The 21,236-nt window shown below is 59.3% G+C and overlaps 2 protein-coding genes across 3 annotated transcripts in view; both read left to right on the top strand.

Annotated features, from left to right (window-relative positions):
• CACNA1S (calcium voltage-gated channel subunit alpha1 S) overlaps positions 1-1,141 on the top strand; it is a 37,016-nt gene extending 35,875 nt beyond the window's left edge. The window contains exons 43-44 of the mRNA XM_083878591.1: positions 356-472; positions 676-1,141. Coding sequence (XP_083734717.1) covers positions 356-472; positions 676-936 — 378 coding nt within the window. The 3' untranslated portion in view covers positions 937-1,141. The remainder of the gene's footprint in view (positions 1-355; positions 473-675) is intronic.
• Positions 1,142-2,870: 1,729 nt separating this feature from the next.
• KIF21B (kinesin family member 21B) overlaps positions 2,871-21,236 on the top strand; it is a gene marked incomplete at its 5' end in the record, with an annotated part of 41,310 nt that continues 22,944 nt past the window's right edge. For both annotated transcript variants that reach the window (XM_083878547.1, XM_083878546.1), the window contains 10 exons: positions 2,871-2,908; positions 14,920-15,142; positions 15,528-15,710; positions 17,351-17,500; positions 17,719-17,853; positions 18,204-18,371; positions 18,816-18,931; positions 19,472-19,667; positions 20,577-20,766; positions 20,865-20,928. In XM_083878547.1, coding sequence (XP_083734673.1) covers positions 2,871-2,908; positions 14,920-15,142; positions 15,528-15,710; positions 17,351-17,500; positions 17,719-17,853; positions 18,204-18,371; positions 18,816-18,931; positions 19,472-19,667; positions 20,577-20,766; positions 20,865-20,928 — 1,463 coding nt within the window. The remainder of the gene's footprint in view (positions 2,909-14,919; positions 15,143-15,527; positions 15,711-17,350; positions 17,501-17,718; positions 17,854-18,203; positions 18,372-18,815; positions 18,932-19,471; positions 19,668-20,576; positions 20,767-20,864; positions 20,929-21,236) is intronic.

Below are 21,236 nucleotides of genomic sequence, written 5' to 3'. Positions count from 1 at the left end.
GGGCTCCCACCCTGCTGCTGCAGCAGTCATGGGGAGCTCCTGGCAGCTGGAACAGCTGGAAGCACATTCCCCTGGCTCCCAATCTGCCTCCAGAGCCAGGACAGGCAGAAAAGGGCCATGAGATTTGCCTCCTGCTCCTTTTGTTGGGCACAGTGCCAGGGCAGAGAGCCAGGGCTGGTTCACATGGCCCTGCTGGGCCCATTTTGGGGGTGCTCTGGACTCAGGAGCTCCAGCAGGATGGCAATACCTGTCCAGGGACAGGGGACAGAACCTGCAGCCCCCACACTAACGTGGGACAGGCCTTCCCTGGGCACTGTCCCAGCACAAGTCACAGCTCTGTGCTACTCTCACCCAGCTGCCCACAGAGGATGGCACCGTGACAGGAGCAACATCCAGCTCAAGGTTCCAGCAGAGAGAAACTGGTGAGCCAGGAACATCCTCCACCCCAGCCATCACCTTCCTCATTCAGGAGGTAAGAAAAGGACACAGCCTGGCAGAGGGAACAGCAGGGATGGCAGGAAATTCCAGAGATGGGAGTTTGGGGGGCAAAGCTTAGCTATAAGGGTGAGCAGCACAGGGGGCAGGAGGGAGGAGGAGGAGAGGGTGGGTGGGTGGGTGCAGCCAGGGCAGCCCCCCAGGCTGAGCACCCAGGCTGTGCTCTCATCTCCTGCACAGGCTCTGATCTCCGGAGGCCTCGGGGCTCTGGCCCATGACTCATCGTTCCTAGCAGTGGCCAGGGATGAGATGGCAGCCAGCAGCCAGCTGGAGATGGATGAAGTGGAGAAAGCAGCCGTGGAGTTGCTAAAGGGAAGAGAAACACTGCAGGGCACGAAAACTGGCTCTGCCCCACTGGACAGCTCAGCTGTGGCTCCAGGCAGATCCCCAGGGCTCGGTGCAGCTCCTTCCCAAGAGACCATCACTGCCACCCGCCTGTGAGCTGCCCGCTGCAGTGGCCCAGGGTCTTGTCACAGGAGCAGAGCCACACTGTCCCTGCCTTTGCCTGTGGTCCTGAGGTGCTCTGCCCAGCTGTGGTGTTACTTTTGGGCCAGGGCTCTGGCCCAAAAGTTCTGGTGCAGAACAGGACGATGCTGTTCCAGAGGGGTCTTGCAAGAGCTGGACAGGTGATTAAAGTGTTCCTGCTGTGTGACTCTGGATACTCCTCCCCTCCTTCCTCTGCTGCCCTCCTGCACAGCCAGTGGAGGGGCTGTGAGTGTGTGACCACCAGAGCTGCCAGTGATTCCCGTGGCTGCCTCCAGTCCAGTCATTCTGTCTGGGGATCTCCTGATATCCCAGCAGCTGGACCTTTGCATCCTCATGTCTCTGCTGGAGCCTGCAGCTTCCTGCCTGCAGCCAAGTCTGGCCTGTGAGGAGATGTGCCAGGGGCTGGGCAGCAAAATGGGGCCTGGGGCCTTCTTGGCTCCATGTCCCAGCTGTGTGTGGAACTGGGGATGGGGCAGAGGTGTGAAAGCGTGTTCAGGCCAGGAGAGCAGCCCTGGGGCTGGCCAAGAGGAGAGTTGGGCACTGTGATGCCATTTCTGCCCCGTTCACTATCTCCACACTGTGCTCTTGGGGTCAGGCCTCCATTCCAATCCCATCCAGACCATGACATCCATCCCACAGCTCAGTGGGGCACAGGCCAGGAGAGTGTGGAGCTGTTCCTGCAGTGCTGCCTGTGCTGGTGCTGAGCACCACCTGAGGCTGTTCCTCTCTGGGCTGCCCCTGGTGGGATCTGGGTGCTGAGCACTGGGGCAGCCCCATCTCCCAGCCCAGCTCTTCAGTGGGATCTGCTCCCCAGGGCCCCCAGCCCAGCCTGACTGGGAACTGGGGGGCTCTTGATCACCTAATAAATATTAAAATGCAGAGAGTGGATGAGTCCCGGGGGAGGAGCAGATCAATGAGCCAGCCTGCTCCCCAGCATGGCTTTTATTACCTCAGGCAAGGGAAATGCCCGAGTTCCAGCTGTGGTGGGGCCTCTGCACCCTCCCCTGTGCTCTGGGGCTGCACAAGGGGTGATTAGAGGGGACGGGATCCAGTGGAGGCGAGGAGGTGTCGGGGTGATGCCAACCCCATGGAAACATCCAGAACAGCCTCGGTACAGGCGGAGAAGCGCCGGCACAGCCCCGGTAAATCCCAGAGCAGCGCGGACCCGGCAGAGGGCAGCAGGGGCTGTGAGTGTGAGTGTGAATGGGAGTGAGTGTGAGATGTGTCTGTGTGTCCCCGTCCATGTGTCCGTGCCTTGAGCCCGTGTGGCCCTGTCCATGTATCCGTGTCTATGCACGGATCCCTGTCTGTGTGTCCCTGTGGTCCTGTCCATGTCCGTATGTCCGTGTCCGTGTGTCCCTGAGTGTCTGTGTACCCATGTGTCCCTGTCCATGTGTCTGTGTTCTTGTGTCTGTCTGTGTGTCCATGCCCATGTGTCTGTGTGTCCGTGTCCTTGTACACGTGTCCCAGTCCACATGTGTCCCTGTCCGTGTGTCCATATCTGTGTCTGTGTGTCCGTGTGTCCGTCTCCATGTCCGTGTGTCCGTGTGTCCCTGTCCGTGTGTCCGTGTGTCCGTGTGTCCGTGTGTCCATGTGTCCGTGTGTCCCTGTCCGTGTCCCTGAGTCCCTGTCCGTGTCCATGTGTCCATGTGTCCGTGTGTCCGTGTGTCCGTGTCCTTGTACCCACGTGTCCATATGTCCATATGTCCATGTGTCCGTGTGTCCGTGTGTCCCCGCACACCCCCAGCCCCGCTCAGGCCCCTCTCCCTCCTTCTCTCAGTCCTGCCCTGGTGGGCGTGTCCCCCTTGGCCCCGCCCCGCACCTGGCCCGGCCCCGCCCCCGGGCCCCGCCCTCCCGGCCCGCGGATGCTCCGGGCCAGCGGCGGGGCCATGGCGGCCCCGGACAGCTGCGTCAAGGTGGCCGTCAGGTGAGCCCGGGGCTGGGTGCTGCCTGCAGGGGAGGGCTCTGCACCCCGGGGACCCGCACCGAGCCCTTTGCCTTTGCGATGGCGAAAAGCGGGGCGGCTGCGGTGCCGGGCGGGGGTTTGGTGGGTGCGCGCTCGGTTTTGGGACCCCCCCCTTGGGGCAGTGAGACCCCACCGGGTGTGTCTGTGCCTCGCCCCTCACCGCTCTCCTCCCCACCGCTTTGGGATGTCTCCCCCTTTTTTCTACCAGCATTGCCTCCCTCCCACCGCTCTCCATCCCCCTATGGTGGGTGGGGGGCGAGGTTGGACCCCCCCGGCTCCTCCACCTGCAGACCCAGCGGTGCCCACCCTGGCCAGTCCAGTCCAGTCCCCTCCCGGCTGCAGCGCGGGTGGCTTTGGCCGTCCCGAGTGTCCCCAGGATTGTGCGGGTCCCCGCGCGGGGCGGTGGGAAGCGATGCGGTATCGCCGTGTCCTTTGTGCCGGGAACAATGAGCCTGCACAGACACCCGCACCTCGCTCGGGAGGTGCCGCCGGGGCTCGGGGGGCTCGGGGGGCTGTGGGAGCGGGGGAGGGGGAGGCTGAGCCCTGCAGGGACCAGTGACACCCCCCTGTGTCACCCTGGGCTTTGTGAGCGCCGTGCCCGGGCTGATGCGCGGCCGCTCTGCCCCTGGGGAGGAGGATTCCCATAGGAGAGAGAGAAGGGATGTGAATCCCACTGAGCCGGCAAAACTGGACCCTGCCCGTGTTGTCCCACGGGAGAAAGGAGCGGCCGGTCCCCGCTCACCCCGGAGCCGCATCTGCCGGGCGCGGGGCGTGGGAATGGAGAGCCGGACACAAGTGTCCCCCAGCTCTGTCCCCTGTCCCCCCAGCCAGAACGGGCTGGTGGCTGCGGGGATGGAGCCAGGGCTCGGGAGGCATTGCCTGGTCGGAGCTGGAGCACAAAAGATGCTGCTGGAGCACAAAAGGTGCTGCTGGTGCAGCGGCGGTGATGGAGGGAGAGCCGGGTGGGTGTGGGGCTCTGTGTGTGTGTGTGTGAGGATGTGCAGGGCTCTGTGTGTATTATGTGTGTGTATTATGTGTGTGTGTGTATTGTGTGTGTGTGTGCACCCAGCTCCCCCTGCCCATCCATCCTGCTGCAGCCCGAGGGGATTTTATTTTATTTTATTTTTTTTGCCATTCTTCTTCTCTCGCTAGGCCAGGCTTTGGCTGTGAAGGATGGGGGAGCTGCAGGAGTGATGGCAGCCCCTGCTGGGGTGGCTGCACAAGGGGCAGGGAGGGCTGTGCCAATAATCTGTGCCAGGACACTGACCCGGGAACCGAGTTAATGCCGACCACGGGGGTGGAGATTTCCTCCTTCCCGTCTCCATCCTGCGTTTCTCTGGAGATGATGCTTTTTAACATCCCCCTGGCGATGGGGCGGGTGCCCCGCGGGATGGCGGCTGTGGGAGGCGTTTCTGCTCTCCTAATCCATCCCTCGGGTCCCCTCCAGCACTGGGCTCCTGGTGTTTGTGTGGGGGATCCCAGCAGGGAGGGACTGGGGTGTGCAGCATTGCAGTGGGGCTGGAGGGGTCATGGTGAGGAAACAGGGAAGGGGGGAGAGGTCCAACCCTCCTGCACCCCTCCCTTGAGGGGATGAGCTGACATCCCACTCTCTCAGTGAGAGCCGGGCAGAGGGGGGATGTGGTGCTGGAGGTGAGTCGGGAGGACAAAGGAGCAGGGCTGGGAGCGAGGAGGATGCCAAACAAAGCCCTCAGGTTGCAGTGCCGTGCAGGAAGGTGGCTCTGATGCTGAGCTGGGTGTGCAGGGGCTGAGCTGCTCTCCCTGCAGACCACCCACCTTTCCTGCTACAGCAGCCCCGGGTGCTGGGGCTGGGGCTGGGTCCCCTCCTGTGCTGGCCTTGGGGCAGAGCAAGGTTTTCCTTTGTCAGTGCTGGTGACACCCTGCTGGTGTCACCAGGATTCTCTAAGGCCTTTGAAGCAAACCTGCCCCTGCTCCCACCTCCCTCAGCCATCAGAGCACAGAGGGGATTGAACGTTTCTGGGATGCAGCAGGACATGGATCAAAGCTCCCCTTTTGTGCCTTGATAATAACATGAATGGGCCAGCTGGGCTGTTTCTTTGGGGTCTGTGTTTCTTTCTTTGGGGTCTGTGTTTTTTCCTTTGAGGTCCCTGTTTCTTTCTTTGGGGTCTCTGTTTCTTTCTTTGGGGTCCCTGTTTCTTTCTTTGGGATCCCTGTTTCTTTCTTTGGGGTCTCTGTTTCTTTCTTTGGGGTCTCTGTGCTGCTGGTGGGAGGGAGGTGGGATCTGAGGAAGGGCCAAGGACACTGGGAAGTGATGGTGGTGTTGGTGGAACTGGGGTCGAACAGCTGGGGATGATCTTGCTGATGTCAAGAGGTGCCACAGCCATCAGGACCCATCTCTGTGGTCTCCAGGGTGGGAGGAGTAGGGACAGATGAACAGAGATGCTGGATTTGTGCATCCCAGTCCCTGCTGATTGCCCTGGTCTGGCAGGAGGAGGTGGGAGAGATGCTGTGGTGTTTCCCTGTCAGATTCACAGCCTCCCATCCTCTCACCCTCATCTGCCCCATTTGCTCTGAGCTCTAAAGAACCCGAGTGCTGAGTCAGCACTTGTGGTGTGGGGACATTATTTCAGCTTTCCACGTGCTCAGGGAGGGAAATGGCTGGTACCTGCAGCAGAGCTGCTGTCAGCAGAAGGAAATGCAGGCCCAGCAGCTCCTCTGAGCCCAGGAGCTGATTTGTTCCTGTATCTCGTACCTGCAGTGTCTGCAGGGCTGGATCCTCATCCTCTCTCCCAGCAGGGTCTGCTTTTGCTCACCCCTTAACCTCCAGTGTGACTTGTGTCTGCTGGGGCAGGGAGGAACTGTCAGGCCCAGTCAGGCTGTGCTTGGGTAGCAGTCTGAGCAGGAAACTGCCTCCTGCCCCCGTGGTGCTGAGGGGGCCAAGCCTCCTCAGACAGCAGCCGCTGCTTCCTTCTTGTAGGTGACCTTCAAACGGGTGGCTGCAATGCAGCCAGTGCAGCAGCTCCCCACTCCTGCCCTCTGTCTGGGAGCACGGCCTTGATTTGGGGCTTGGGGCAGAAATTTGGGGCTTGAGACAGAAATTTGAGGCTTGAGACAGAAATTTCAGGCTTGTGCCTTGAGGTTCAGCAGCCCCTGTCCCCCTCCAGGACCACAGACAGGTGCTGGCAGCTCCTGCAGGCACAGTGAGGCAGGGAGGGAGTGGGACTCGCTGTGCTGGCTGCAGGAAGCAGAGCTCAGCCCAATAGTTGTGCAGTGTCAGGAAGGGCTGATGGCATGTATTGACCCCCCCAAAGCCATTAAACTCCTTGGCTGGAGGCCTGGGTGGCCTGGCTGGCTGCAGAGCTGCTCCCTGAGGGCACCTCCAAACTGGCTGGCTGGTTTGAGAGAGAGAGTGGCATCCCCCTGTGCCAGAGCTGCCCCTGGGCACTGAGCATGCCTGGCCTGCTGAGGAGATGCAGGAAACGGAGCTTGTGAAATTGGGGAAGGAAGTTGAGTCGTATTTCAAGTTTATTTAAACTCTGCAACCTCCAGTGCTCTGCTGCTCCCGCGGCCGCTCCTGCTGTGATGCTCTGTGCTCCACAGCCCCAGCCCTGACGCCAAACCCCCCTCCCCTCCTCACCTACACCCCTGGGGGTGCTCTGAGCTGGCAAAGGCCTGGTGGTGGGATCAGCTGGGCTCCAGCCCTGCCAGGGGGCCCTGGCATCTCTCCTGCCACATGGCTGGGGCTCTCTGCCTGCTCTCTGTGAATGCTGGAACTGGCTGGGGTCAGTGACTGGGGAAGTGAAGCTGTGGCCCCTTCCACAGCAGCTGGAGAGGTGGTGTGAACCCAATTTATGTCATTATCCTCCAGTGGGGAGAGGGAGGGTAGAGCCCTGGTACCTCCTGCAGCCCTGGAACCTCCTGCAGCCCTGGAACCTCCTGCCCACCATCCTTGGAGCCCCTTTGGTGTGGTCCTGGGGGGGCACAGTCTCCTGCCAGCCTTGCCTGGTGCTGGCCTGGCTTTGCTCAGCTGTTACAGGGCCAGGCAGGGAGAGATAAGGCAATCAATCCCACCCCACGGCATGGGATGTGACTGTCTCCTGGAGGGGGAGGGGAGCAGCCCATGCTGGTGTTGGGCACAGCCCTGGGGTGCTCTTATCTCCCATCTGCAGGGTCAGGGGGAAGCCCTGATCCCTGGAAGGGAAGATCTCAGGAGGTTGGGCTGGCAAACCACTGCTGTGGGTGAAAGGAGTGAAAATTAGAAAGCCATTTTTAACAGTGGGCACCCCAGCCCCTTTCTCTCCACCCTTTGGACAACTCAGCCATGGCAGAAGGTCTCTGCCCTGTCCTGTGGCTGTTTTGCTGCTGGGCTGAGCCCACCCAGACATGCTGCTGCTCTGCTTTCACTTTGGAGCCTTGCAGCCTGCTGTGAGAGCCTGGAGAGAGTGTCCCCAGCCTGGAGGGAGGTGCTGGGGACCACAGTGGGCTCTGGGTGGTGCTGAGCCCAGGTGTGTGGCTGTGCCTGGCCTCAGTCGGGCTCTCAATCAGCTTTGACAGCGGAAATGTTCAAAGGGAGATGGAGCAGAGGGCTGTGCCCCACCGGATGCAGCTCGAGGTTGAGGTTCTGAGCCTGCACACAGCACCCATGGCAGGGGATTGAGCTGAGTAACCCAGAGCCTGGGGGGCCAGAGACTCCCAAGGATCAGTCAGAGAACAGACCCAGCTGCTGCCTCAGCACTGAAATCGGAGGCAGCAGAAAATTGCAGATGAAGCCCCAAACAAAGCTGTCAGAAACATGGCTCCTGGCCCCGGGGGAGGGAAGGTGATACCCTCAGTGAGCCCAGTGTGAATGGCACAGCCAGCCCTGGCCTGTACTGCTACTCCTGCTGGGGGTGGGGGGCTGGCCCTGGAGGTCCCACAGGGCCATTTCCTGCTGGAGGCTGTCAAAACACTCCATGCCACTGGTTAAACAGCCGGCAGGTTTGGGATGTGCTGGATTGTGAGGGCAGCTGCTGCTGGGATCTGCTGCAGGAGATCTGCACCCTGCTCAGTTGCTGATGGGTTTGACTTTGGCTCAGTGGAAGGGACAGTGACTGGCACTCGGGGACAGTGACATTGACTGCCAGGCCTTCCCTCTCTGGGCAGAGCAGGAGCCAGCCCAGTGCTGCCCTGCTGAGTGTTTGTGCCCCCCTGGCACTGCCCTGCTGGGGGGTGGAGGCTGCCTCATCCTGCTCAGATTCTGCCCCTCTGCCCCCTCCATATGGATTCACACAGTCACTACCCCCATTTCCAGGGTGAGCCCGAGGATTTGGGGATCCCAGTGCAATCCTTTTCTCTGCCCTGCAGCTCCTTGGGGCCTGACATGGGTGGGGAAGATTTCTTGTCACAGCTTGGAGCCTGGTGCCAAGTTCCCCTGTCCTGTGGTCCACCTGCCCCATGGGGCTCTATGGGGTCTGTAGGGCCATGGAAACCTCCCTGCCCATGCCCAACTTTGGCAGAGTGAGCTGTCTCCATCCCTGCCCTGCTCTGGGATGCTGGCTGATGCTGGCAGGGAGCTGAACTCCTGCTCCTCCTCTTCCCCCAGCCTTCCAGGACTGATATCCCTGACTGATTTTCCCTGCTTTTCCAGTGTTGCATGGCTGGGAAGCAGCACAGCCCAGCCCCTCCAGGTGGGGGAGAGGGAGGGTCTCTTGGCCCACGGTGCTGTGCTCTCTGCTCATCCATTGTGCTCTGCTCCTGCCTGAGAGAGACATCAGGTGAAAATGTTCCCTGTTTCTTGCCCAGGTGAGGAATTTGGTTTCCTTCTGGGTACTTCACAGCATCCTGCTGGCCAAGGGCTTGGTGTTTATTTATATTTTTGAGGTGAGGCACCTCTTTTGTGCAGGTTTGCTCTGGTGGGCCCTGGGGCTGCAGAATCTTCTGCCAAGCTCAGGTTGTTGTTTCCCCAGAGGAATTGGAGGGCACTAGGAGGCTGCCAGCACTGCTGGCTCTAGGGAAGCCTTATCTCCAGTATGGGCAGAGCACAGTGGTGCTGGAGTGGAAGTGGGATGTGAGGACCCTGCCTGGGAAAAGAGAGATCCTGTGGCTGTGATTCCCTGAGCTGGGAGGAAATGGGAACCTCTGGGGTGCAGAGTTGGGTGAGAAAGTGTGTCCATCTGTCTCCATCAGGCCTGTGGGAGTCCTGTGCTTCACAGGGTCAGGCTGATGGCCTGTCAGGCCCAGGCTCTGTTGGTGAATTATGGTTTCCTCTAACTCCCTATTAATTGCCAATACTGCTGCTGAGCCAGTGTTCTTGGGGCTGTTCCTGCATGGCTGGAGGGGAGCTGGGACCCTGCTGGGCCATGTGTGTGCTGTCACCATCCCACCTGAGGCTGTGACACTGCACCCCTTGGCAGGTGACTGTCCTGCCTCTGATCTTTGCAGACATCCTGGTGGTGTTGGGCTGATCCCAGGCAGAGCTGAACTCACTTATGGGGGTGAAGGTGGAGTCCAGGGAGATCCCAAACTGGGCTGAGGAGAGCAGAGTCCCCTGCATCCCCTGGGCCCTGCTGGTCTCTGCTGCAGGGTGTCCCTCCCTGGTGCCTGTGCAGGCAGCACGTCCCTCATCCCCACCATGGTCCCAGCCTGGAGCAGATGGTGCAGCTCACAGGCTCCTCGTGCTCCTGCCAGAGCTAATGAACAGCACATGGTGCCTGCCACGGCCTGATTTAAAGGTTTCCCTAAGCCTGGGAAAGTCTGCAGTGCTGGGATTAGGGGGGAGCCCGGGGGGCTGTGGGGTGCAAGGCAGTGGGGTTTGCCCTGCAGAGGAGCAGGCTGGGTGCTGTTGGGGTGGGTTTAGAGGCATGTCTCCCCTTTGGGCTGTGCCCAGGGGGCCTTGGGGTGGCCCCCAGCTCTGTGGGGTGTCCCCAGGCTGCCCAGGAGCTCTGCCTTGCCCCACTGCTGATCCATTGGTGCTGGCAGGGTTTGATGGGGGCACAGTGGCGTGGGGGGCTCTGTGCTGTGCCTGTTTCTGCTGGAGGTGCCTGGTTATATCTCTTAATTGGACTGTTAGCTGACCAGACCTGGCAGTCTCCGGGGAGCCTGATTCAATTGTCTCTGATTGCTGAGCCACTTCCCTGCCGTGGTAATTAAATGCTGAACTTTGTCTTGGTTTGTGTCCAATTATAACCTGTATGCAGAGAGGCAGCCCTTGGCAGGCAGCCCTCTCCCAGGTCCGCACGCTCAGGGAGAATGGGGCTGGGAATTCCCAGATTCTCCTATGGGATCTGAGCTTTGGGGAGGGCAGAAAGCCCCAGCCATGCTTGAGGTGTTGGCCTGGGAAATGTGGGAAAACCTGGAGCACTTTGTTTTGATCCTACCCTGGGGAGCAGCTGTTTTGATCCTACCACTGCTGGGTCTGGGATGCCTGGGCTGCCTTTGACCTGCTGAGATGTCCTGGGAGAGCATTTGGGATGTGAGAGCTGCTCCTTCTGGCTTGGGCTGGGCTGTTTGGTGGGGTTATAGGGCAGCAGCAAAGGCTTGGGGCAGGGAGGACAGTGAGGCTGGCAGGGAGCAGAGAGAACAGTGAGGCTGTCAGGGGGGTCTGTGCAGGTCTGACCTCTGGGCAGCTGCTCCAGGGGAGGCTGGAGGGGGCTGGTGGCACAGGGAGCAGAGATGGGGCCATGGCAGGAGTGGGGATGTGTAGTAACATCCGTAGTGGGAGCAGAGCAGGCACATACGGGATATGGGGATGGGAGGGGGGTGAATGCAAGGCCATGTCGGGAGGAGAAATGGGGTGAATGCAGATGATGTGGGGAGCAGGGTGAGCACAGGTGGTGTGGGAACAGAGGCAGGAGCAGAATTGAGTGCAGGCAGTGTGGGGAGAAGAGGCAGGTGCTGTCTGGGCTTGCCCAGCCCACCTGTCCTGACAGGCTCCCAGGGCTGGGCTGTGCCCCTGCTGGGGTCTGCCAGCTCCAGCTCTGCAGTGACTGCTGCCTGTGGCTGGGTGAGGGGCAGTGCCTCAGCAGACTTGCCCCTCTGCAGACAAGGTGGACCAGAGGTAGTGGCTGTGAGAGTCTGGGGCCTGGCACAGAGAGGGAGAATCCCATGGAGCTCTTCCACCCATCACTCTCCAGCCCTCTGGCTCTGCTCCCTGGGCAGCCAGCCCTTCCTGGCTGGGCAGCCGCCTTGGGAGGGAAGAGGAGCAGCTCTTTGTAGGGTGTGCAGTTTGCAGAGAGGTCTTGGAGGGACAGGAGCTCTTTGTGACCCCACCCAATCTGTGAGCAGCTGCCCTACAGCTCCCTGACAGGGCTGGGAAGTGTTGGAATGTAGGAGGGTGTGTGTGTGCTCAGGCTCTCTGGGAGGTGGAACAGCCTCTGTGTGATTTGGGTGATCCTGGGTGATGGATCTGGGTCCCTCTGCCCCTGCAGCAGGGCAGCTGTGTGCAGCAGGGTGCTGTGGCCTGCTGGGTGCCCACAGGCACTTTGGTGGGGTGGGGCTCTCATGGCTCTGGCTCTGTGCCCTCCAGCTGTGGGAGAATGTGCTGCCAGAGCTTTGGCAAAGTGCTGGGGGGTCAGAGGATGCTCTGAGCCCTTTGGGGCTGCCATGGTGCTGGGCTGGGAGGCAGGAAGCTGAGACAGTTGGGTGAGGAGGACACGAGCACAGCAAAGCACGTCAGCCAAGCTGTGCCTTCCTGTGCAAGGAGAACAACCTCCCTCCCTCCCTCCCTTCTGGTGGTGTCAGTGGTTTGTGCAGCCCTGACTGGCTGTGCCCAGTCCACCCCATCCCCTTTGCCTCTTGCAGGGCTTTGAGATGCTGGCATGGGGAGATCCTCCCCGGAGGCTGTGCCTGCCAGGCTCAGGGACCCCCAGGCTGACCTTGCCTGCAGAGCTGCCTCACAGTGCCCACCTGGCACTTGGCTCCCAGGCCTGGCATGGGGCAGCAGTGCAGAACAGCTCCCCCTTTGTGCCTGCCCTCAGCTCCTGTGCCTCAGCTCCTGCCCCTCGGGCCGCAGGACCCTCTCCCCGCCCTCTTCCCAGATGCTCAGTGTCCCCGGCAGCTCCTCCATGGAGACAGAGCTTTCAGAGCCTGCCAGCCCTGCAGGGATGGGAAGGGGAGCGATGGAGACGCTCCAGCCGAGGTCCCCTTTGTGCGTGTCCCGTGTCCCTGCAGCTCTGCTGGCACGCCGGGCTCGTGCTGCTGCCTTTGGATGCTGCTGCTGGATCAGGCTCCTGCTGTGACACCCCGGCTGGGGAGGGATGTGCTGCACCCCTGCCCTGCCCCTCTGTGTGTTCATCCATCCACCTCCTGCCCGCTGTCCTGGCTTGACTGGGAAGGTTTTCTTGGCAGGAGGGTTTGGCTGGGACTCTGCAGCTCTGTCCTGGCTCTCTGTGCCTTGTCACTGTCCCTTTGCAGGGAGCTGAGGGGGGTTGGTGGTTGGTGTGGTCCTGCTGCTTTTCTCCTTCCTGGGGTGATGCCTGTGCTAAGTAAGGCTGCTGTATTCGTATGGAGAGAGGGAAATGAGCCCTGAGCGAGCTGCTGGTCCCAGGACAGGCTCTGCTTTGAGCAGAAGTGGTCACCAATGCCAGTGTGGGGCTGGCTGGGGCTGGAGGGTGGAAGGCAGCACCTGCTGGGTAATTTTAGCTGCCACATTGCAGGTGGGTTGGTGACTGTCACATAACCACAGCAGCCCGTGTCCTGGGCTCTCAGTGGTGTCCCAGTCCCGTAGGCCAGGCCACCCCAGTGTGTTTGGCTCTGCTGTGGGTCCCCTCGGTTGGCACAAGCTCTCCTCAACCACCTGGTGGCTCATGACCAGGTGTGGGTCAGGTTGGCTGGCACTCACCTCACTCCCACAGTGGAGTCTGTAGTATTTGTTCACCAGCTGGCAGCAGCTCCCAGGGACATCCCTGGATGATGCTTGACCAACTGCCTGAAGGGCAGGACCTTCCTGGGGGATCCCTGCATCTCCTGTGTCTGTTGGGATGGGGGAGCACTCCTCCCCAACCCCACAGGTCCCCTGGCTGGCAGAGCCAGGGTGAGTGATGGGTCTTTTGGGTGCTTGGAGCTTGCTGGGCAGTGAGGTTTGGGGAGTGGGGCAGATGCTGGTGTATGGACACTGCAACATTCCAGCATGGCCAGTCTCAAAGTGGGTTCCTAATTGTGGAAAATCCATGTGCACACACACACCTCTAGTTGTAAACCCCCCCTTGCAGGTAGTGCAGACACAAAGAAATATTTTGCTGAAAACCTGCTCTGGTTTTTCCTGAGAGGGGGAAAAAAAAATAATTCCCAAACGTATTGTGGCTCCAGTTGGTCCCTCTGCCCATTCCCCGAGGCTGCAGTCGCTGTTCATGTCTAGGGTGGGGACACAGGGGAAGCACATCATCTCACTCCAAAAGTAATTAAAGTCAGGGATAATTTTTTTCTGGAGGAGGGTGGAACCCTGGGAAGGCGACAGGAACGAGTCTGGGACTGAGCACATCAGAAGCTGCTTTTTATTGTGGCTGCTGAGCTAAATATATCCAGGGAGGCACAGAGAGGTTCCCATGCACTGCTGCATGGGGTGAGGGGTGCCAGGGACACCCTGTGCCCCCCAGAACAGCCCAGCCCAGCCCAGGGGTTTGGCTCTCCTGGGTGGGTGAGGAGCAGAGTCATGCATGAAGCTGTGCCAAGGAAGGGTCAGGCTGGATATCAGGGAAAGGTTCTTCCCCCAGAGGGTGCTGGGGACTCCTCAGGCTCCCCAGGGGATGGACACAGCCCCGAGGCTGCCAGAGCTCCAGGAGAATTTGGACAACACTCCCAGGGATGCACAGGGTGGGATTGTTGGGGTGTGTGTGCAGGGCCAGGAGTTGGACTCAGTGATCCTTGTGTGTCCCTTCCAACACAGGAGATTCCATGATTCTCTGATTCTGTAATGGAGCAAACCCAGCACACTCCTGAGGACTATTTGTATTTGGGATTGTTGGGGTGTGTGTGCAGGGCTGGATGATCCTGGTGGGTCCCTTCCAGCTGAGGAGATTCCCTGATTCAGAGTCCCTGTCCACACACAGTGGCTGCTCAGGTCTCACTGTGGCTTGCCAGGGATGTGGTTTGAAGGAATTAATAGCTGTGTTTATGGAGCACCCGGGGACGGGGAGCTGTGCAGTCATTAGCACTAATGAGAGCTATTTGCATGGCTCTTGGCTCCAAACGCCTTTCTCCACGAGTCCCCTGGGAGCCCCCAGCTTCCTGCAGCCAGTGCATCCACCACAGCCCGAGCTGTGCAGCCCTGCAGAGGAGCAGTGTCTGCTCTGCTCCCACATTTCTCAGGCAAGGATTGAGTGCAGTGGGTGGGATGTGATGAGTGGCTCACACTCTGCCCAAGCCAGGAGCCAGCACAGCCTGGCCTGTCCCAGTGCCATGGTCGAGTCCAGGGCTGGGGACAGCTTTGGGGCTGGGTGGTGCTTTGCTTCAAACGGTCAGGACTGTCTTGGCGTGGTTTTGCATTTTGCATTCCCAGCCTTTGTAGCTGTGGTTTGATGTGTCTGTGTCGGGGGTGAGTGGGGCTGTGCTGTGGCCTGTCTGTGCCCCAGACCCTGCTGGGGGAAGAACCTTTTTCTAATATCCAGCCTGACCCTCCCCTGGCACAGCTCCAGCTGTTACACTGGGTCCTGTCACAGAGAGCAGAGATCAGACCTGCTGCTTGTGGGGAAGCTGCAGACCTCAGTAAGGTCTGACCTCAGGCTGCTTTTGTCCAGTCTGAGCAAGCCAAGTGACCTTGGTTCCTCAAGGCCCTTCACCATTCTTATGTCCCTGCTTTGGACACTCCCTAAATACCTTTATGTCCTTCCACTGTGCCCAAAACTGCACACAGCACTTGAGTGAGGCTGCACCAGTGCAGAGCAGTGTGGAGCAGTAATTTCCCTCAGTCTGGGCTGGACTAAACACACTGTAGGACATGGATCACAGGATGGGCTGTGCTGGCATCCTCAGGACCAGACTGGTGTCTCCCTACCCTCAACCTGCTTCTCTCCCCACAGGATCCGTCCACAGCTGCCCAAGGAGAAGATAGAGGGATGTCACATCTGCACCTCGGTGACACCTGGCGAGCCCCAGGTACTGCTGGGGAAGGACAAAGCCTTCACCTACGACTTTGTCTTTGACCTGGACACGTGGCAGGAGCGGATCTACACGACGTGCATGGGGAAGCTCATCGAGGGCTGCTTCGAGGGCTACAATGCCACCGTGCTGGCCTATGGGCAGGTACAGGCTCTGCTCCAGCAGCACTGGGGACACTGGGAGGGCTCCTGCAGAGCAGGTGGAGGGTGTGTGAGATCCTGGGTATGGAGAGAATAGAGTTGTCCATGGTTGGGTGTGAGAGTTGGGGGCAGGGGTGGCTTTGGGTGGGAAGAGGGGTGGCAGGGGGTGGGAGTTGGGTGAGAGCTGAGGGCAGGGATGGGTTTGGGTGGGGGAAAGAGGGGTGGCAGGGCTGGGAGTCTGGGAGCTGATGTGTTGCTGGGGGGGTCACAGTGGCTCAGCAAAGGGTGTTTGGGGATTCTAAAGCAGCAGGGCAGAAACCGTGGGGTGCATTGGGCAGAGCTGAGCCTGGGAGAGCCCAGCCAGCTCCCCCACGCCTGTCTCTGCACAGACTGGAGCAGGGAAGACCTACACCATGGGCACTGGCTTCGACATGAGCATCTCAGAGGAGGAGCAGGGCATCATCCCACGGGCCATCACCCACCTCTTCAGCGGCATCGAGGAGCGCAAACGGGCGGCCCAGAGCCGGGGGGTGGCCGCGCCCGAGTTCAAAGTCAGCGCCCAGTTCCTCGAGGTGGGTGCTGCTTCTGGCAGCTCTGGGGGACACCGTGGCCCTGTCCTGTCCTTGATCCCCTGTCCTGCCTTGAGATCTCTGTGTCCTGACTGGTTTCTGGCAGAGGTGGGCCCTGGGATATGGCACTGGGGGTGTGTGCTGGTGCAGAGGGGACTTAAAGCACCGACTTGTTGTTGACCTCATGATGGCTACAAACTGGGTGGAGGGAGCTCCCACCATGGGGAAGGGTCTTAGGGCTTGGTCTCCTGGGGATCCAGGGGCTCTTGGCCCTGTGTGAGGTCAGGGATAGCCTGCTGCCTTGGACCAGAGCTCCCAGTGAAACAGGAGGAGAATAAAGTACCACTCTTTGGGGGGGAGCTGAGGAAGGACTGTGTTATTCTCCATGTCCTTTGTTGCATCTCTCACCTTGGGAATGCATCTTCTCCTCCCTCTATCCTGGCTTCTTTTATTCAAAAGCCTCTCTTATCAGCTGCTTCATTCCCTGGAGAAGTTTATCCTGGGAAGCCCATGGACCTCATGTGTTGGCAGTGCTTTTCCTGGGGGTTGCTCTTGGGTGTAAAGAGCAAAGAGGCACAAGTGGGAACTGTTTTAATGCCCAGTGAGAAAGCACAGGGTGGTGTTGAACAAAGCTGAGCCCCCAGGAAACCTTCATTTGTCTGAGGTTGTGACCTGGGATGCTCCCAGAGGAGATGGGCAGGGAGGGGCCCTGTGCTGTGATCTTGCCTCGGGGTGGCTTTGTTGGCCATCACATTTGGGTGTCTTCAGATGCTGATGGCTTGGAGAGTCACCCCCTTGCTGGAGAAATCCTTCCCCCTTATGTCTCCATCTGCAGAGTCCCTTTTAGCTCCTGTGGTGCTGTTGTGCCCTCCCATTCCCATCACTTGGCCTATCCAAGCTCCTGCCCAGTTGTGCTCAGTTTGTGGGGCTTCTCTTTAGGGATCCTTTGTACTGAGACGGAAATGGGGACAATTTCCTGCCTGTCCTGAAGTCCTGCATGGCTAAAACAGCACAAGGTCACACCAGGCATTGGTCACCAACCCTGCAGTCCTGGCAGGGGCACAGGACTTGTTCTGGCTGATCCCTGTCTTATGATTTTGCTCCTGGGAGCAGACTCTGGGAGCAGGTTTAAACTTTTAAAGGAGCCTGGTGGCACCAGGGGCAGCCAGGGATGGATTAGCCTGATCCTTTCTGCTGGCCAGGAACCTGCAATCCTTGGGTGACCCAGCACTCTGCACTGGGACGTGGGTGCAAGAGGTGACACTGAATGGTGGTAGCAGGGGGACAGACGGACAGGGTGTCCCTCCACCCCAGGCTGGTGAACGTGGTAGTGCTGGGGTAAATGGTTGGACTTGATTATCTTAGAGGATTCCCTGATTCTGTCCATCATCTTCTGTAAATGGTTTGAACTTGATTATCTTGGAGGATTCCCTGATTCTGTCCATCATCTCTGTGCATCCACCCTGTGCCTCCTCTCCTGCACACACACACTCCCCTGCTCAGCCTTGCAGACACCTCTGAGCACTGACAGCTCTGGGGGACTGGCAGCAAGGTGCCAGAGGGCAGCTCCTGCCAGTCCTGCAATGCTTGGGCAGCCTTGTGTTTCCTCTTCTCACCCCACTGTGCTCACTGCTGCCCCACAGCTCTACAACGAGGAGATCCTGGACCTGTTCGACAGCACCCGCGACCCCGACTCGCGGCACCGCAAATCCAACATCAAAATCCACGAGGATGCCAGTGGCAGCATCTACACCACCGGGGTCACATCACGCCTCATCAGCTCCCAGGATGAGGTGGGTGCAGGATGGGGCAGGCACAGAGCAGGGGTGGCCACTGGTCAGGGATGTGCTATGTGGGGACAGCTTGGTGGAGAGAGATTCCCCCCAGGATGGGAGTGCAGTCCTGGGGGAGTTCTGGAAAAGGTCAGTGTGTCCACTGAGCTGCACAGGGTCTGTCCTGACTCCCTGGAAGGGTGCTTTAAGGTTTTTTTCCCTGCCTGGTGTCGTTGTAGCTGATCCAGTGCCTAAAACAAGGAGCTCTTTCCCGCACCACCGCCAGCACCCAGATGAACGTGCAGAGCTCCCGGTCCCATGCCATCTTCACCATTCACCTGTGCCAGACACGAGTGTGTGCCCGCCCAGAGCTGGTGAGATGTGGTCCTGCCTCATGGCCGGGCTCTTCCTGGGTTCCTTACCCAGGTGATGCATGAAGTTCCCTTGGGAAAGGGAGAGGGTTTGAAGTCTGGTAAAGAGAAGCAGGGATTTTTATGTCTTCTTTCCAGTCATAGCCAGCATTAGGTTTTAATGGGAGCTGAGAGTGAGCTGATCTAAGGCAGGATGGCTCAGAGCAAGCTGCTCTTGGGATCCTGTCCCCATCTCTGAGGGACTGGACATGGAGGATGAACACTCAGACTCTCGCTGACATCTGAGTGAAGGCAAGGGAATCTCTGCCTGCTCCAGCCTGGGGTGGTGACCTCTCCTGTGTCCCTGGCTGCAGGTGAATGAGGAGGTGAGCAGCCTTCTGGATGGATCCCAACCTGCTGCTGAGTACGAGACCTTGACAGCCAAGTTTCACTTTGTGGACCTGGCTGGCTCGGAGAGGCTGAAGCGGACGGGAGCCACGGGCGAGAGGGCGAAGGAAGGGATCTCCATCAACTGTGGGCTGGTACAGCAACGGGCTGCCTGGTGGGCAGGGGGAGTGGCAAGGCACTGCCAGGGGAGGCCTGTGATGCTTCTGGGTTTTGCTTGGAGCTGCCCTGGGCTGTTGGGGTTCTGTGTCTTGGCTGGGGTTTGTGCTGCCTGTGCCTTATGGCAAGAACACGCACAGTGCCAGTGGTGAGAGCACAACTCTGCTGCCAAAGGAGACTGGTGCTCTGGGGTCCCAAAAGGGTGAGATCTGCTAATCAGAGCTAAAAAAACCCACTCTGGGGCTTGATGCTTCTTCTCAGTGCAGCATGGGAGAGAGGCTAAGGGAAGCCCCATGCCTGCCTCTTGTGCAACCCAAAGCTGTGCTGCAGTACATGCCCCAAGCCTGACGTGCTGGTTACTTGGCAGTTGTATCCTCACCCAGGAGGGCTGAATCTGGGGGGGCTTCCCTTTGTGTTGGTAGCTGGCCTTGGGGAATGTCATCAGTGCCCTTGGAGACCAGAGCAAGAAGGTCGTACACGTGCCCTACCGTGACTCCAAGCTCACCCGCCTGCTGCAGGATTCCCTGGGGGGAAACAGGTAAGGGGGTCCCAGGTGGGGGCTGAGCTTGGGGTGAGGGCTGCCAGGGATGTCCCTCTGCAGATGAAGGGGTTCTGGAGCTATGTAGGAGCTATCTCAGGACTCCAGTGGCTGCCTGGTGAGGAGGAGATGCCTTCTTCCAGGCAAGGCATGTCTTTGCAGTTGTAAAGTTTGTTGGCTCCTCATCAGCCTCAAGGTGCAGTTAGCAGCTTTGGCAGAATCAGCTGGTGCAAAAACCTTCCTGAGTCCTCACAGGTCTGGGACTTGAATTCCCTGCCTCTTCTCCAAGGAGGGAGGCATTGAGGAAGGGCTGCCTTTGCTCGGTGCTGTGTGATATGCCTGAGGGGTCTTGTGGCTGCTCTGGGAGGGATGAATCCAGTTCACAAGTTGTTTTAAAGCCCATAAGGGCCCAGGATGGGCTTCCATCCAGGGTGGGTGTCTGGGGACACATGGTCTGTGCTGAGTCCTGAATTTCCACCTGCTGAGTTGCTGAACTGTGCAGGGACTGTCTTTCACCCTGCCCTTGCCTCCATCCCCAAGCCAAACCATCATGATTGCCTGCGTGAGCCCCTCTGACCGGGATTTCATGGAGACCCTGAACACTCTCAAATACGCCAACCGGGCTCGTAACATCAAGAACAAGGTGGTGGTGAACCAGGACAAGACCAGCCAGCAGATCAGCGCCCTGCGGGCAGAGATCGCCCGCCTGCAGATGGAGCTGATGGAGTACAAGGCAGTGAGTGTGTCCCTCTGTGTCCTGCCCTGACCCTGCCCAGCAAGGGAACCACACGCAGCCAGGTGTTCACTGCCCCCCAGTGGGATGGGAGGGAGAGTTGGGAGTGTGACAGTGAGAAAGATCTTTGGTTTAGATGCAGTTTAAGAAGGAAGTTACTCCCTGTGTCTCATCAGAGGGAGGTGTTTGGCCATCCCCAGCCCAGCAGGGCTCTGTCAAGTGTAACAGTCACCTGGGACAACACTCCAGGCATCCCCTGTTTCTTCTTCCTTCCTTCCCCCTGCTTTATATGCTGAGCATGACATCACATAGTCTGGGATATCCCTGTGGTCAGTGAGGGACAGGTGTCCTGGTTGTGTCCCCCCAGCTCCTTTGTGCACCCCTGGCCCCACACTGGTGTGTCAGGGTGAGGGGCAGAACAGCTCCTGACTCAGCAGGAGCTAAATCATCCCTGTGGGATCAGTGCTGTTTTCAGCACAGGCCCCAAACACTGCACCACACAAAGCTGCTGTGAGGAAAATGAACTTCACCAAAGACAAACCCAGCTGATGCAGTGACCCTGGTGAGGAGGCAGAGACAGATGCAGAAAGCTCCCTCCTTGTGTTTGAATTGGGGCAGGGTTGGAGAGACAGACCCTCCTGCCTCCCATCCCTAGGATGGAGGAGGATGCTAGGAGGAGTCAGGAGACTTAAGAAACAGGGTCTCAGCTCCTGCCTGTCAAGGCAGGACCTTGGCCAGGTTTGGGGGTAGTGGGCTTACTTCAGGAGAATCCCTGAAGCATCTCTCTGCATGTTCAGCTCAGACTTTCCTGGTCCCTAGGTTTATCCCTGCTCTCATGTCTGGGGTTGCCCTTGGGGATGCAGGAGTGGCTCTCCTTGCCCTGCACTCAGGGATTTCCCTCCTGTGCCACAGGGCAAGCGTGTGATCGGGGAGGACGGTGCCGAGGGCTACAGTGACCTGTTCCGCGAGAACGCCATGCTGCAGAAGGAGAACAGCGCCCTGCGCATGAGGGTCAAGGCCATGCAGGAGGCCATCGATGCCATCAACAGCAGGGTCACCTACCTCATGAGCCAGGAGGCCAACCTGATGCTGGCCAAAGCAGGTGAGGCTGGGCTGGTGCGTGGCACGCTGGGGCAGCCCAGGCAGCAGCTGTGGTACAGCCAGTGTCTGCCTCTCTCCACCCGTCCCTCTGCTCTGCAGGTGATGGGAATGAAGCCATTGGCACCCTCATCCAGAACTATATCCGGGAGATTGAGGAGCTGAGGTGAGTGGGCACACACTGCTGGGGAAGCACTGGGGTGCTGGGGCAAGGCCTGGGTGGCTCACACAGCTCAGTGCCTCCAGCATTGCTGGGGTGAACTAAAAGCCTTGTGGAACAAGCAGCTGGTGGCACTGCTGCTGCACAGGGTTGAAGGAGACCCAGCCTTGGTGCCAAGCAGTGCTTTGGGTATTGTTGTCCTTGGTGTGGGCATTGATGGAGGGGGAGGTCCTGTTTGAAGTGCTGGGGTCTTCCAGGGACTGCTGCCTCCCATAGGTGGGTCCATCCCAGTCTCTTGCTCGATTGTGGTGCCC

This window comes from Zosterops lateralis, assembly GCF_965231275.1.
Source record: "Zosterops lateralis genome assembly, chromosome: 26".
Classification (NCBI taxonomy): Eukaryota; Metazoa; Chordata; class Aves; order Passeriformes; family Zosteropidae; genus Zosterops; species Zosterops lateralis.
Note: the sequence above shows the minus strand (reverse complement) of the source record. Positions and strands in the feature narration are given on the sequence as shown.